General features: G+C 52.7%; 2 protein-coding genes across 2 annotated transcripts in view; one reads left to right on the top strand and one right to left on the bottom strand.

Moving 5' to 3' along the window:
* The window catches only part of GRAMD2A (GRAM domain containing 2A), a 33,193-nt gene extending 23,551 nt beyond the window's left edge, over positions 1-9,642 (top strand). Inside the window, 10 exon segments of the mRNA XM_060153337.1 lie at positions 3,480-3,560; positions 4,350-4,407; positions 4,769-4,844; positions 5,478-5,581; positions 6,189-6,287; positions 6,420-6,491; positions 6,976-7,038; positions 8,012-8,364; positions 8,366-8,482; positions 9,330-9,642. Of these exon segments, the coding sequence (XP_060009320.1) occupies positions 3,480-3,560; positions 4,350-4,407; positions 4,769-4,844; positions 5,478-5,581; positions 6,189-6,287; positions 6,420-6,491; positions 6,976-7,038; positions 8,012-8,364; positions 8,366-8,482; positions 9,330-9,438 (1,132 nt within the window). The 3' untranslated portion in view covers positions 9,439-9,642.
* Positions 2,328-15,902, bottom strand: part of SENP8 (SUMO peptidase family member, NEDD8 specific) — a 54,655-nt gene continuing 41,080 nt past the window's right edge. Inside the window, exon 3 of the transcript XR_009541332.1 lies at positions 2,328-2,594. The gene's annotated coding sequence lies outside the window, so the exon portion shown is untranslated. The remainder of the gene's footprint in view (positions 2,595-15,902) is intronic.

Raw genomic sequence — 15,902 nt, 5'->3', positions numbered from 1 at the left:
TCTTGCCACCTCCTTCGTCTGGGTCAGGGCCCTGTTGCTCCTTGGGTGGACCCCACCTGCCTGGTTCTGTTGGTGAATTCTCGATGACTATCACCCCAGACCTAGCTTTTCCTCTGACTTAGCTCCCATCTCTTTATTTTTACTCATCTAAACAAATACTATGGGAAAGAAGACGAATCAGTAGAAAGTCTGACTTGAAGGTGATTTTGAAAGCAGTGCATTTTGGCCATAGCCAGGGTCTCTGTATCAACAGCATTATCAGGACGGCCTGGAGGGGCTGATTTTAATCGATGGACATGAAGGATTGGCTTGTGACCATGATGTTCATCACACGAAAAGGGGTGCTTTGAGTTTGAACATATTTGAGTCATTTACCCCAAGGGACTCCTGTTTTCTTACCGTTATTTTTTCCATGGAGATGCTGTGGGAATCATGGCAGCCTTTTTTTGTTATTCTCATGGCCCATCTCTCCTCCAACCTCTGTTCTTGATCTCACTTACACTGTCCACACAGTCCTTCCTCAGACATGTCACGTCACGAGTGCTGCTGCACGCTGGCGGTGCCCTAGGCTCAGGGGCTGCGAGGTTGCAGGAGGCGTCCTGGAGCCCCTGGAGGTGGGCAGTTAGAGCTCACACACAGGTGCCTGAGAGGGAGCCTGGGGTTTGGGGCTGAGAGCCTGCAGTAGGGCTCATCACTAGGCTGGGGGAGGACTGACGGGAGGCACCCCTCCCTGAGGTCACATTTGAACCTAAGGATGGGTTGGGTTTAGAATCTATGCAAAGGCGTGATTATCACGCAGGGTTAGATGATGGAAGCCAAGCAGGATTATAGTCCCACCCAGCTGGTAAGGCTCAGCTTCCTTTTCTCTGGGAGTCCTGCTGTAACTCTTTCACTCTGTGTGTCCTCTGAGCTCCTGCAGCCCTGACAACTCGTATCACACTTGCCAGTGCCTGAGTGACAGGCTCCCTGCCTCTGAAACCATGATCAAGTTCCTCCTTCTTCCTCTTGGGGTCTTGTTTTATCCTTGGTCCCCAGGGCTGGAGTGTGTTCCTTAGAGCGGAGCCCACACCCATCTCCTCCCTGGTGGCCCCGTGGGCTCCTGGGCTGCAGGGTTCAAGGTCTCTAAGGCTCGGTGGTTTGACTTGTACACACTCTGCCTCAGGGGCCTCTCTTATCCTCAAAGCAAGAAAGAAACAGAGAGATGAAAGGGAGGGATGGGATGGGCCACACAAAAATTAAACACAAGTACAGCAACAATACCACAGAACTGAAAGGCAAATGGGGGAAGTATTTGCAAAAATGATAAACTAAGGATTAATCTTCTCAACAAAGAAGGTATACAAATCAATAAGAAAGACATGAAGAAAGACATGAAGATCCTTATAGACAATTCACAGATGAAATCCCAGTGGTTAATATGTATTTGGCAAAAATGTTCAACCTGTCAATAAGCAGAAATAGAAATGAAAACAATATATTTTCACCTATCAAATTTGCAAAGGTGAGAAGAAGATAATACCCAGTGTATGGCCTGGATGTAGGGCAACGGGCACCCTCATATAGTGCTGATGGCCATGCTCATTGGTATAGCACCTGGAAAGCGTTTTGGAAGTGGGTCTAAAGATCCTGAGAAATGCTCATTCTCCATCCACAAATTTCACTTCTGAGAATCTATCCAAGGAATGAATAGTGACATGGGGAATTTCTCATGAAATTATGTTAAGCAAAAATAGGGCATACAAATTGTATGATATATAATCCCACTTACGTAAATTATATATTTATGCATAAATGTTTTCTTTGGGTGATTTTGGGGGAATTTTTTTCTTATGGGTGATTTTTGATCATAATGCTTTATATATTTTATATTTCTCATATTTTCTATAATAAGCATTAAAAAAATCAAGGGGGAGAAGTCTCTGTGGAATGTGTTATGATGGACCCAAATAAATTCAGAAATTAACTTCAGGAGTCAAAGGGTCACATCGCTAGCACAACCTGTCACTTTGAAAGATTCAGGACATACATGATATGTGCACCAAAACTCACCGTAAGGTTGAGGACAGAGGTCATCAGGCCACATGGCTGTGGTTGGGCTCATTTGGTGGGTGAGATCACCTGGCTCTTTGCTGTGTGACACTGGGTACAGCCTGTCCCTGGCAGGTCTCAGTTTCCTATCTGTACAATGGTAGGGTGGGAGGAGGGTCAGATTAATAATCCTGGAGGGGTTTGGCAGATCTTGGCTAGGCAGTAACTCTTCTTTTATTTATTTATTTTATTTATTTTTTAATTTAATTTTATTTTTAAAAATATTTATTTATCTTGGTTGCACCGCGTTGGGATCTTTGTTGCGGCACGCGGGATCTTTAGTTGCGGCATGTGCACTTTTAGTTGCTGCACGCATGTGGGATCAAGTTCCCCGACCAGGGATCGAACCCCGGCCCCCTGCGTTGGGAGCGTGGAGTCTTACCCACTGGATCACCGGGGAAGTCCCGGTAACTCTGTTCTTGGAGAAGAGAATTTGACTTTGCCTGTGACACTGCCCAGAGGGACGGAGCGCTGGGATCTGCAGGTTCCGGGTTCCGGCTCCTTACCTGCTGAGACACCAGTGCACAGACCCCGTTACCTATTCACGACCACCACACTGCCCTGCCTTGGCCCTGCTTCTTGGCCCTGCTTCTTGGCCACCCTCTCTTCCCATCACCCCTGGGCCCACTCAGCTGCGGCTAGTTTGCCTGCTCAAGCTTTAGTCTTTCTGCTCTGGAGGAGCAGGAAGGGGAGGACCCTAGGCTTTGGAGCTGTTTAGTGGAGGCATGAATTCAAAAGCCTTTGGGGAGCCCCACCTGCCTATGGAGAGGGTGTCTCCCCCCTCTCGGGCCCTCTCTATTGGACATTTTTGTGATGGTTTGGCTCTCAGGTCCGAGCTACCCTGATGGTCTGAAGGCATTGAGGCCACTTCCTGGTGTGGGGCATCCCCGCCCCCTAAGCCCACACTCAGCTGTGGGCTGAAGTTCACGACCACATCTGCGCAGTATCAATTGCTCAGGCTTGATAAGGCCTCCTGTGCTGAGTATCCTTTCCCAGAAGCTGATGGTTTATGGTAATACTGCCGGGGTCCTCCGAAACTTCTGCTTTCGGTCGGGAGCAAGTCACAGGGTCCTCCCTCCCAGGTGCCTTCTCAAGGGTGGGGCTGGAGGCCTAAGAGCTGCCTGGGAGATTGATTTTCTTTCATACCCAGGCATAAACTGGACTTCACGCTTCCAGGAAAGACAGTGAGTGAGTCTCCTCTCTCCGTCAGTTGCCCTGAAGCCCTGGACAGTGCCCAGCTGCCTCTGGACAGTGACATCTTCAGCGCACCTTGAATAGCAGGGCCTGTCTTGGGTAGGGGGCAGAGGCAGCTGCCCTGGACATGGTGGAGCTGGCTGGGAAAGGTGTCCCCAGAGAGCCCCCCTTCCTGATGAGGGCCTGTTTCTCCTCAGTATTCAACAGATGCACGGAAAGACGGCTTCTTTGAAGAGCACGGAGAAACTAGGCAGGGTCCAGAGACTCCGAGGCTCCAGGTGAGGCCCCTCTCCCGATCAGATATACATACTGGTTGGGGGTGGGAAGCCCTCTGGAGGTGACCTGTTCGAAAGGGGGCCTTAAGGCTGCGTCAGGGGGGTTAGGTTGGGCATAGGCTGCCCGGGGCCTCTTCCTCCCACTCCCAGGCCTGTCCCAGCGCACTGGGACCTAGCAGAGTCCAGGCTTCTCGGGTTACCAGCCTCCTCCCTGCCCACCTGTCCTCAGGCCAACCTGGCCGGGGCAAAAGTTAGCGTTTCAGCACCACCCCCTCTCCGCCAGCCCTGGTAGCTTCCGTCAGGTCAGGTGAGTGTGCCCAGCCCCTCACTGCAGAGCTGCAGGCTCGGGGAGAGGGCAGTCCTGCTGGGATCATGGCCCATGGCCAGGCCCTGGAGCCGTGAGGCTGACACCCCCACCCCACCTGCTCCCCATCCCTGTGCCCTCCTGCTCATTCACTCTGCGGTCCGCTCCTCTGCTTGCGCCTAGGTCACAAAAACGGGAGAGGGCTTTTGACACTCAGGGGTGGGCAGCTCTGGGACATCGAGGCTCAGGCCGAGCATACCTCCTGGGGGCAGCCGCTCACAGCTGTCGGGGAAGAGGGCTCTCAGCGACCCCTCCCTGCCTCAGGAGTGCCCCTCCCCAGGGCGAGCTCTGCACCCGCTGTGAAGGGCCCCAGCCTCCAATCTCTGCCCCAAGCTTGTGGCTTGAGGCCAGGACAGAGTTGGCACTAAGGATGCATGGGTAGGACTTTGAGGGTTCCTTGTCCCTGGAATGGCATGTCTCCTTTGCAGTCTGCACTGGCCAGAAGGCTTGAAGGGTGAGGACATAAAGAAGTGCGGCCGAGAAGGGGTAAGTGTGGGGAAGCCGACTTCTCACTGCCCACTGAGAGAGGGGTCCTGGGCTGCCTGAACTTGGTGACTGTTGGCTCCTTGGCCACAGGCCTGTCACCAGGAAACCTAGTGGGTGTCCCCTCCTGGGTGGGAGTTGTGTCCTCTTCCAGCCCTAGGCTGCCTGTCAGGACCTCGCGTCACCAGGAGACAAGCTGTGCTTGGAGCTCAGCCCTCCACACCCACTGGCTGCTTACCCACTACTTCATGCTAAGTCACCGCAGGACCCCCACCCCTGTGGCCTTATTTGCTGGTGGCTGGAGCAGGGCCCTCTGGTGGTCCGATCTCCGGGGACTTCTCAGACCCAGCTCGTGTGTTTGCAGACGCTACTGAGAAAATACAACCAGCAATATCACAAGCTGTTTAAGGACATCCCCTTGGAGGAGGTGGTTCTCAAAGGTGAGCTGTCTCCCCGGGTGGCTGGACAGGCACCTGCAGTGCCCAAGGCCCAGGTCCTCTCCCCCAGAGCTTCCAGGCACAAATCAGATATGGGAACTGGCTGCCCTTTGAACGTGCCCTTTTTTTCTTCAAAAGTGTGAGAAGAATGGGCTGATTTGAGATATGAAGTTGAATTTACAAAAATTTTCTTGAGGAAATGTCGGGCCTTCTAAATCTTATTTCTGTTCTGCTCTTATCAGCGTCTAGTCTCTCCTGCTCAGGCCTGCCAGGGAGTGTGTGGGAGCATTTGCACAATCAAGGCCCTCTCTCCCTAGCAGGGCAGGGCAGGGCAAGGAGTTCTGCCTGTGGAGGTGAACATCCAGGCTTAGGGGACCAGGGCAGAAACCTGCTGGACCTTTTGGGGCATGGATGGAGGAAGAGGAAACATCTAGCAGTCTGGTGGGGTGGGAGCGGTCAGGAGTCACAGGAAAGGATGCGAGGGTGCTGGGGGAATGGGTTGCTGGGGCCTGGGATTGGGAAGGGTACTGAGGAGGACAGTCCCCGAGGCTGGACTCTGGACTCCTGAGTGGGAGGACCCAGGCCCCGGGGCTCCCGGGCTGGCCTTGCTCACGGCAGTCTCCTGTGACTTCCCAGTGTGCTCCTGCGCCCTCCAGAGGGACCTCCTTCTCCAGGGCCGGCTCTTCATCTCCCCCAACTGGCTCTGCTTCCATGCCAGCCTCTTTGGCAAGGATATCAAGGTAGTAATAAGTGGTAAGGGCTGCCACAGCCCAGGGAAGAGACGCCCCTGCCCTGCGGGCGCACCTCAAGTCAGGCCTGTCCCCCCACACGCTGACACTTGGTGAGGCTTCTCACTGTAGGGCATCCCACCTGGTGTCCAGGGCAGCAGCCCCACCCCTTCCAAACAGGGGCCCCAATCTAGCCTCCACATCTGGCCTGAGCGGCCTGAACAGTTCACTGCCAAATTATTCTGCCTACGGGTACCTCCAAAATGCCTTCAGAATCAGAGTGGGATGTCACACTTAGGGGGGCCCGAAAGTGGCCATGGTGCATGGTGGCTCAGGGAACTCTGTTACTGCAGTATGGGATTCACCAGGGCAACCATCCTTGCCCCCTGGATGATGGGGTGAGAGGCCGGAGCAGCACGTGCGGCCAAGGGGTGGGGGATAACTGAAGGGAGCCTGCGTGAGGCGGTGGAGGCTCAGATACTCTCCCACGTGGGACCAGACATCTCCACGGTGCTCGTGCTTGGGTCACTGCCAGCGGTGGCTGGCGCCCTACGCAGGAAGCAAAGGGACTGTGTCCTTAGGGGTGAGTCCTGAGAGAAGAATCCCTCTCCCCCGTCAGGTGGTCATTCCCGTGGTGTCTGTGCAAATGATCAAAAAACACAAGATGGCGCGGCTCCTTCCCAATGGCCTGGCCATCACCACCAACACCAGCCAGAAGGTCAGTGAGATTCTGGGCCAGCGCTCCCTTGTCCTTCTCCCCATTCCAGCTCTAGGAGTCCACAGCTTGACCCTGGCACTCTCCCAAGTCTTTACGTACCTTGCCCCTTTCTGTTCTCTTTGTACGTTCTAGTATGTCTTTGTGTCACTGCTCTCCCGGGACAGTGTATATGACATGCTGAGGAGGGTCTGCACCCACCTACAGGTATGAAGCTTGGGGCCAGGGCTGTTGTGGGGGGGGCTGGCCCATCTCCCCGGCACAGGAAACGGGGAGTAACAGGATCAGGCTCAGTGAATCAGAGGCAGTCCTTGGACCATGTGTCTATGCTTGTGAGCCTTTTTGAGGCCACTGGGCCCTTGTGTGTCCCCACGTATAGCCCTCACTTGTGCTTCCTTGGTGCACCGACGGGCAGGAGCATGTGGCCGCTTCCCAATATGCCTACAGCTCTCTCTCGCCTATGGTGAGGAAGGGGGAGGGCAGCAGCTTGGGGGAGTATGTTGCCTTGGCTTTGCCCTCTGCTCCAGCATTAACTAGGGATTCCCCTGCAAACTCTGGGAGCTTTAGGCTCTATCTGACCTAAAGTGGCTTATTTGGAGGTAAAGCTCTCTTGGTGAGTGTTAATACCTCCCCATGCCTGACTTTGGCTGTTCCAGATGGACAAGTGATCCCTGTTCCCTTCCCTCCTCAGCCTTCCAGCAAGAAGAGTCTGAGTGCAAGAGAATCTCTAGAGGAACCTGAGTGCGAGTCTCTGGTGAGAGCTGAGGCTGGGAGCAAAAGTGGCTGGCCTGAGATTGCCTGTGGTTCTAAGGCTTCAGGGCCTCCCAGGCAGGAGCCCACAGTGCAGAACTGGGGCAGCAGGCTCAAGAGCCAGTGGCCATGCTGTGTAAAGGGGTCCCCTAGACCCGGCATGCTCCATACCATGCAGAGCCGCTGTCCTGGGCAGATGTGCCAACTTCCTGAGCAGAGCAGGTGCCCAGCCCCCGGAACACCGCCCAGGTTGGACCCTATACCTTCGCGGGTACAGAGCCAGCACCCCATCCTCTTTAGCAGTCAGGAGGGCCTTCAAGGGGCTGCAGATGTCCCTGGGCAAGAGCGCTGAAGGCAGTCAGAACCGAGGCAGGATCCTTTTAGATTGGCCAAGGTCCCAGCTGTTTCTTTTGCTCCTGGGATCCTGGGTAAGCAGAGTTTCTAGAGCAGGGGTGGGGGGTGGAAATGACCCCAGGGTGTTTGAAGTCTACTTCAGTAACTATTAAGCGTTTAGCCAAGCATACAATACGCACAATGCCATGCGGGGGATGGAAGGCGATGTTCCCCTTTTTATTGATGGGGACCTTAAGTCAAGGTCAGTGACGTAGGGTTAGAGCCCAGATTAGCAGGAGTCACAACTTGTTCCATCTAAGGTATACAGCGCCAAGCTGTCTTGGACTCAGCCGATCTGAACACGCACCTGGGATGGCTCATGTCTTAGATTCCACTGTGGTTCTACACTAGCAGTCTTCAAAGACACCATTCCCTGGAAGAGTAGCTGGTTACAGCAAGGGAGCAGATGAGACATGTGATTGCTATGGCAGTGGTTTCCCCGCTTCTGGGCACCTGCTTTCATGCTTGCTAGGCATCCATATTGATAATATCTGGAAAGGCTTTGATAAATCTAGCGTGAACCCCTTAGGGCAAGTGAGGTCCCAAGGGCCATGGTGAGACAGCTTCTCCTGCCTTCTCTGCAGGAAGTCCTCATCCCTGAGATGAAGTGGAGAAAAGTGTGCCCTGCCTCCAGGTCCCTGTCCCTCCCAGACAACATCCCTTGTATCCCTCGGGCATCCACGGATGACTTCTTCCCCTCCAGGAAGCCTCCGGGGTCTGGTGAGTTCAGCGTGCTTGTCCATGGCAACTGCTTGCAAAGACCAGGCTTTCCCGCCTCCCACTTCTGCAAAAAGAGGTCATCACAGCCAGCAGGGCTTCTGAGAGCTGTTTCTTTCTTTCTCCAAATCCATAAGGGAAAGCCAAGAGCCCAAGCGGCTCCAGAGAACACGGGCGGGGGAGTGGGCTGGGGTCCTGCCTTCTGCCCAGGAAGATGCCTAATGCCGTCCTGTTGCAGAGAACGCTGACTATGAGGAGAAGAGGCTGGAGGACGAGCCCAAGAGCAACGGGGAGCAGAGGCTCTGGGATCACGGGCTCCTGAAGGTCTTCCTCGTGCTGTAGGTGGCTGTATGGAGGGTGGTGGGTGTCTGAGTGTTTAGAGCCGGGGCCTTGGTGTGTGGGGAGGTCAGTGTCCAGAGCGAGGGGAAGGTTCTGAGTCAACTGCAAGTTCCCGGGTGGCATCTGGCCGCCGTGCAGCAGGCTCTTCTAGAGCAAGATAAAGTATTTCCAGTTTTCATCCTTACAACCCTGTAATTTAGGGTTAAGGCTGTGGAGAGGGGCAAGACATGAAACTGTTGAAGAAAGAAAAAGTTGCACAGGATTGGGGAGGAGGAGGGTTGGCAAAATCTGAGAGGCCCATCAGACAGACTAAGGGAGAGCCATGGCCTTCCTGCTGCCCGCCATTGGGGTGTTTTCTGGAAGCCCGGGCTTGTCTGTAATTCTGCCTAAGTAGAGCAGTGAGCATGGTGGGATGTTTTATGAAGAGCCAGCCCCTGGATTCCCTCACCTTACCTCATCACCTTCCTCTGGCTCTGCTGGCTGGGTTTTGACTGTCAACCTCAGCACTTGCTGGGGGAAGGGCTACCGCCTTAGGGGGTAATCTTAGTGGCCTTGCAGAGGGGGTGTAGGACCAAGGTGGCTGGTCAGAGGGAAGGTGGGCTCAGCTGAAGGATCCAGAACTCCTGCTGGGCTTCAAGGACACCTCCATGGGGACGAGTCTCAGAACCCCCATGTGGCCTCTGGGAAAAAAGATGCCTAGGTCTAGAACGTAACTGCAGGCAGAGGGGTCTTTAATTCTTCCAACTGCAGGAACTAGCTTAGTCCCACTCCTATTTTTGGGGATTCTGTAAAAATGCCCCGTTTCTAGAAGAGAGATTCAATTCCTCCTTACCCCTCTTTCTCCAGGATCTGCTTCTTGGTAATGTCTTCATCGTACCTGGCGTTCCGCATCTCCCGGCTAGAACAGCAGTTATGCTCCCTGAATTGGGGTGGCTCAGTCCCTGGGCACAGGTGATGCCTTTTCTCTTTCTCATGCTTCTGGGATTGAGGGTTAAGGACAGCAGCCAAAACCTACGGCCAGGCTGCTTGTTAGCCTGGCTGGTCTTGGCCTTGCCCTTGAGCTGGCTTGATGGCCCTCAGCAAGGTTGGGCAGGGTACACAGATCCCACCTGGACCCCCTCTCATGGGTGGACAAAGTCTTCACTGACTCATCTGTCTGCCTTCTAGGCCCTCTGTCTGACCTGGTCATCTCTCCTGTGTGCAGGTAACAGCCACTTGGCCTTTGTCCCCACTCCTCCGAGAAGAATGCTCTGGGTGCTAAGGTGCCACCAACAGTCCTCTTGGTTTATGCTGCTGCTGTGCTGAGACTGAGTCTGAAAGAAAATATTCCGGATCCCTTCTCCTCCCCCCAACTCTTCTCCCTCCTTTAATGAGTGATCTTTAGTACCTGTTTACAAAGCTCCTACAATTTGGGGACTCAGACAAAAAGCCAGATTTTTGGATCTAGCTGAGGAATTCTGTACACTAAGCCTCAGCAACCACTTAAATGAAAAGATTTTAACTTGTTCCTTGGAAACAGCTCTGACATACAGGAAGAGCACGTGGGGCCGCTGCAAGGGACAACGGCCACGCTTTGATACCTGTCACTTGGCTCACTCCAGTGGTGGGACAGAGGCCAGAACCCAAACCACCAGTGTGGCCTTCGCTCTCTCCCAGCATACTGTGCTCTCACTTGGACGCCTGAGAGTCCCTGATATGGGGCCCAAAGGACTTCTCTGCCGTCAGCCAGGGACCCATGCAGGGCAGACTGGAGGGAGTGAGGTAAGCTATGAATGAGGAGAGGAGGGCCTGTGGCCAGGATTCCAGCAAGAGGAGTGTTCACACTCTGTGCAGAGGCTCTGTTCTGGCCCCTCATGAGGAGGCTGGCTGAATCTGAGAGGACACTACCTGCAGCCGGGGACTGTGGCAGTGGCTGTGAAGGAGAATAGAGGTCCAGCATTTCTGTGTCCTCAGCTGCTATTTCCTGGTGAGACAGGTGGAGCAGGGCCTTTTGACCACTGTGGTCGCAGACCAGGTACTGGATCTTTCCCTGGTGTGCTCAAACATTTCCAAGGTGCCCCAGGTGGGAAGTGGGGGATGGAAGGGGCAGTGGCTTTGATCTGAGGGCTTGCTTTGTACTCTCTGCCTGACTGCCTGGATTTTGGGTGTGGCCAATGGCAGCCTGTCGGGCTTGGCTGGGCACTGGGCACGATGGTGCTGGGCCACCACAGGGCAGAGCTCACCATGTCACCTGCAGGCCATGCAGGAGGGTCCTCCACTCCACGGGCTCTGTTCTCCATGAGTATAATGGAGGTGTCCAAGGTGGGCCTGGGACAGTGCAGGGACCAGGCCAAGGGGGTCTGTCTGATACCTTTGGGGACAAGAGAGGTAGAGGATAGGAAGAGTGGACATGGTAGTGGCTTTGCCTTAGATATTCTTCCTTCTCTGTCAAGGTCTCCTCAATTCTAAAAGCTTCTCTGTGCCTTAAAACTCTGGCCTATCCTCTCTGGGACTCCGAAATGCTAAGAGAGTGCCTTTGTACGTTCTGGAAAGGGCTTAGTGAGGAGGCCAGAGGTATCAGGGAAAGTCAGTGGCGATGGGGTGGGTGGTGTCAGAAAGAGCCACTTTTTCCCTCTTCAGACACCTGAGAGGTTAACTAGGGAGAAATCCAGGTGGAAGTTATTTACTGTGGAGCTGTGACTGTCCTATTTATGACAAACCCAACTGAAGACTGGAGGGACTGACAGGAGGTGACAACTTCCTAAACTCAGACTGGAGGTCTCTTCATTCTCTCCCCATCCCAGGTTCTAGGATTTGGCTTAGAGCCTGGCCTTGTGGGATACCTGCACTAAATCTGTATGTCTCAGGTGAAACTCACTGCTCCATTCTCCCCACATTGCCACACCAGATGAATGCCTGTCCTTTTTTGGGAACCAGCCCCCTTAATCACTTCCTTCCAATCAGATTTTCAGGGAAACAATCCTACTTGTCCCAGCACCTCCCCTCCCTGGTCCTTGCTGAAGGGCAGGGAGAACAGGTCCATTCTCTGAGACTTGCTGGGTTGAGCCAGAGGCCATGAGAGGTGCCAAGTCTCCAGTCTGCATGCCCCAGGCTCAGAGACAGCAAGAGGCGTGCAGTAGAGTAGGTGGCTTTGGAGGCCCTCTTGGGGTCCAGGGCTTTGAGCGATAGGAGTGTGTGCCTGTCCCTCTTGGAGGGCCCTCTGTTTCTCCCTTCTGTCCCCCAGTCTGGTCCTCTGGCCAGCGTACCTTCTGTTGTGCTCATTTATAAACCATGTGTATTTATACAACCTGCTTGCATTGGAGGATGCTCCTCTAATTCCCTGAGAATTTGGTTCAACTATCCTTCAGTTGTTCCACTATGGCGTTGAAAATATTTTTAAATAAAAAATCCGATTTTTCTAGTGTCCCGTGGTATGGGAAGTTCACTTTTATCTTTTGACTACTCATTAAAAGTGCTCTTTACTGACATATTTGGCACGAAGGAGACTAACGGAGCCAAAGTCATTCCCAGAATCCCAAGTACTTTGCACATCTCACAGGACTTTAGCTGAGCTGACTCATACTTCAGGCATATGGGGAATGGTAAGGATGGCCACAGCACACCACCATAGCCTCCTCCCTCTGTTGGATGGACACTGAGAATGCTTCCCTGTTTCTCCTGGGCAACTCCAAAGCAGTGTCCCTGGTTCAACTAGTACTGTGCTCCTGACTCAGGAATTAAAGTCTGGAACTCAGAGCTAGAAAACCCCTGTGTCCTTTTCTATGACATCAAGCCTAGATTATGGAGGTTAAATTCCAATTTGGGCCACGTCACCTTACTTTCTGTCTGGGAGGCCCCCTCTAGTAGTGATTCGTTCGTTCAGTAAATGCTGAGCCCAGACTATGAGCTGGTACTAAGCTAGGCACTGAGGATAGAGCAGTGAACATGTCAGGCAATATCTCTGCATCCCCCATGGCACTTGCATTCCACGTAAACATAAGTTCCAAGTAAATCGTGAACAAACAAGGTAATTCCAGATTGTGGTTAAGTTCCATGAAGGAAAGAAACAGTGATACAAGATACAGTAAACAGGGAGGTGGCTTTGGATGGGTGGTCAAGAAATGTTCTCTGAAGTGAGATTTAAGCTGGTGCTTAAAGGATGAGGAGCCAGTCATGGAAGGAACTGGGAAAAGGGTCGGCAACTGTGAAAGGTAGGAAAGAACACATATGTCTCTGTGGAACAGAGAGACCATCTGCACGAATCTAGGATACTAGTCAGTGGGAGAGTGACATGAAAAGAGGTTGGAAAGGGCAACTCAGCAACAACAAAACAACCTGTTTAAAAGCCGGTAAAGGACTTGAATAGATATTTCAACATCACTGGTCATTAGGGAAATGCAAATCAAAACCACAATTAGATACCACTTCATATCCATTAGGATGGCTACTATCAAAGAAATGGAAAACAAAAGTGTTACTGAGGATGTGGAGAAATTGGAACCCTTATGCACTATTGGTAGGAATGTAAAATGGTGCAGCCACTGTGGAAAACAGTATGGCAGTTCTTCAAAAAATTAAAAACGATTACCACATGATCCAGTAATTCCAATTCTGCGTATACGCCCACAAGAATGGAAAATAAGGGCTTGAAGAGCTATCTGTACACCCATGTTCATAGCAGTGTCAGTCACAATCAGCCAAAAGGTGGAAGCAACCCAAGTATCTATCGAGAGGTGAATGGATAAACAAAATTTGGTGTATACATGCAATGGAATATTATTCAACCTTCAAAAGAAAGAAAGTCTTGACATATGCTACAACATGGATAAACCTTGAAGACATTATGCTAAGTGAAGTAAGCCAGTCACTAAAAGACAAATGCTGTATGACTCTACATATATGAGGTACCTATGGTAGTCAGATTCATAGAAACAGAAAGCAGAATGGTGGTTGCCAGGAGCTATGGGGAAGGGAAATGGGAGTTATTGTTTAATGTGTACAGTTTCAGTTTTGCAAGATAAACAGAGTTCTGGAGATGGTGATGATTGTTGGACAATAATGTGAATGTACCTCACACTGGAACTATACGCTTAAAAATGATTAAGATGATAAGGCTTCCCTGGTGGCGCAGTGGTTAAGAATCTGCCTGCCAATGAAGGGGACACGGGTTCGAGCCCTGGTCCAGGAAGATCCCACATGCCGCGGAGCAACTAAGCCCGTGCATCACAACTACTGAGCCTGCGCTCTACAGCCCGTGAGCCACAACTACTGAGCCTGCGTGCCACAACTACTGAGCCTGCGTGCCACAACTACTGAGCCCACACACCTAGAGCCCATGCTCCACAAGAGAAGCCACGGCAGTGAGAAGTCTGCGCACCGCAACGAAGAGTAGCCCCCACTGGCCACAACTAGAGAAAGCCCGCGCACAGCAACGAAGACCCAACACAGCCAAAAATAAATTAATTTAAAAAAAGATTAAGATGATAAATTTTATATGTATTTTGCCACAATAAAAAAAATAAGAGGTTGGAGAGGTAGGCAGGAGAAGGGAATTTGAATTTTATACATTCCCTGGGTACTGCAGCTCAGGTCTGAAAGTTTGGAGCTGGCAGAATCAGTGGTTACTGAAACCAAGTGCTTTCTTTTGCTAGAGGAAATAAACACGTGGATGTAATATGCAGAAAAATATGGCTGAATTTCTACATACTATCACACACCTCCTTTTCACTATTCCCAGGGAGTGGTTCATAGCAGCAGCATCACAGTGAGGGCATATCATATTTTTTAAGTTGAGCTAACTTTATAAGGGAGAAACAACAGCCCTAAACTTGGAGAAACGGAGGTATATATATTTTATGTGGAAGCCTCAGTTTGCAACATGGGCTTTAGCCAGATGAGGGAGAGTCGTGAGAGTGGGCAGAAGTTCTCGTAAAAAAGGCATTCAGGAGTGAGGGGGGCTCTGGGAGAACTGCATCTCACCAGAGACATCCTGGGAGTAAGAAACTGCCCCCACTCCCAGGCGCCCACCCAGCCAGCCCTGGCCCTCTCACCTGGTGGCCATGCCGTTAGGACACCTATCGAGCTAGGTGAGGTGGTGACCCTGTGCTGCTCCTCTCTCCTAGCGGCTGCACTGCAGAATCAGGGCATCCTAGGGCAGAGAAGCTTTTCAGAGAAGGCTCTCCTGTCAGCCTCAGGCTGGGACAGGCCAGATCCCTAGGCAGATCTCAATCTGGGGGGGTGGGGGTGGGGGTGGGGGTGAGGTGAGATGCCACTGGGCCACTAGGTGGCAGCAAAGTCCAGCAGGAACTGGAGCCAAGGCAGTGAGGGACAGACTTCGCTCTTCTTTCTCAAAGGGCCCCCCCCCCGCCCCCCGCCCGCTGTCCCCAGGCCCTGGCAGTGGCAGAAGGGAAGCTGGGCAGGCTCCCAAGGCCATTTCTCCCCGGTGCCCTTTGGTTCTTTCTCTCCTCTCCCCTCTTCTATCATACCCCAGGGGAAAGGCCTGAGGTGATTATGAGAGGAAAGCATTCCCAAGGACTCTGAAGATCTCCTGAGGTCTGGTCAGTCAGAAGGCAGAAGTGGCTGGTGTGAAGAACGTGTGTGGTGTGTGTGTGGTGTGGGTGTGTGTGGTGTGGGTGTGTGTGGTGTGGGGTGTGTGTGTGTGTGGTGCATGCGTGGTGTGTGTGTGGTGTGTGTGTGTGTGGTGTGTGTGGTGCGTGCGTGGTGTGTGTGGTGTGTGGGGGGTATGTGTGTGGTGTGTGTGTGTGTGGTGTGTGGTGTGTGTGTGTGGTGTGTGTGTGGTGTGGGCTCTGGGGGTGAGTGGGGAGCTCAGCTTCCAACAGGGGCACAGAAACCCCAGGCTTTCCCCGGCTCTGCCCTTGTTGTCAGTAGTATCTTCTCTTACCCAGGGCACAGAATTGCAGAAACCTGGATTCTGCAAGGTGTGATTTCACTCTTTCTCCTCCTCCCTTCATTTAGAGATAAGGGGCTGGACCCCAGAGCAGAGAGGATTCAAATTTAACGGTTACATGGCTACATACGCTTTGCCCATGAAAGTGAGGGGGAGGGAGGCGTTTAAGCCTCTGAAACGATAATCCAGAGAAACCCGAGTTTATCCTCTGTGTGCCTGACCTCCACAGAGCCAAGGAGCACCTGGCGCCCAGCAGGCCCTGCTGGCTGGTCCTCCTTCGCGTTGGCAGGGCTCCTTGCCTTCCCGGAATGTGTTCCTTCTTGTTTGCCACTCAGTGCCTGGCCCAAAGCCAAACCTGGGCTGCTCAGAATACCATGCCCCACTCACTTCTCTCACAGGATCTGAGACAAGGCTCTCTTCCGCCTGGGGAAAGGCCAGGCCCGCGCTGCAGCCTCATCCTACTGGTGCCGCCTTCGCTAAGGACATCGTGCTCTCCAGCGGCTGAGGGCAGAAGCACTTAGGCAGGATGCAGC

Source organism: Lagenorhynchus albirostris, chromosome 1 (genome assembly GCF_949774975.1).
Source record: "Lagenorhynchus albirostris chromosome 1, mLagAlb1.1, whole genome shotgun sequence".
Classification (NCBI taxonomy): domain Eukaryota; kingdom Metazoa; phylum Chordata; class Mammalia; order Artiodactyla; family Delphinidae; genus Lagenorhynchus; species Lagenorhynchus albirostris.
The sequence above is the reverse complement of the archived record's forward strand: the minus strand, read 5'-3'. Positions and strand labels throughout refer to the sequence as shown.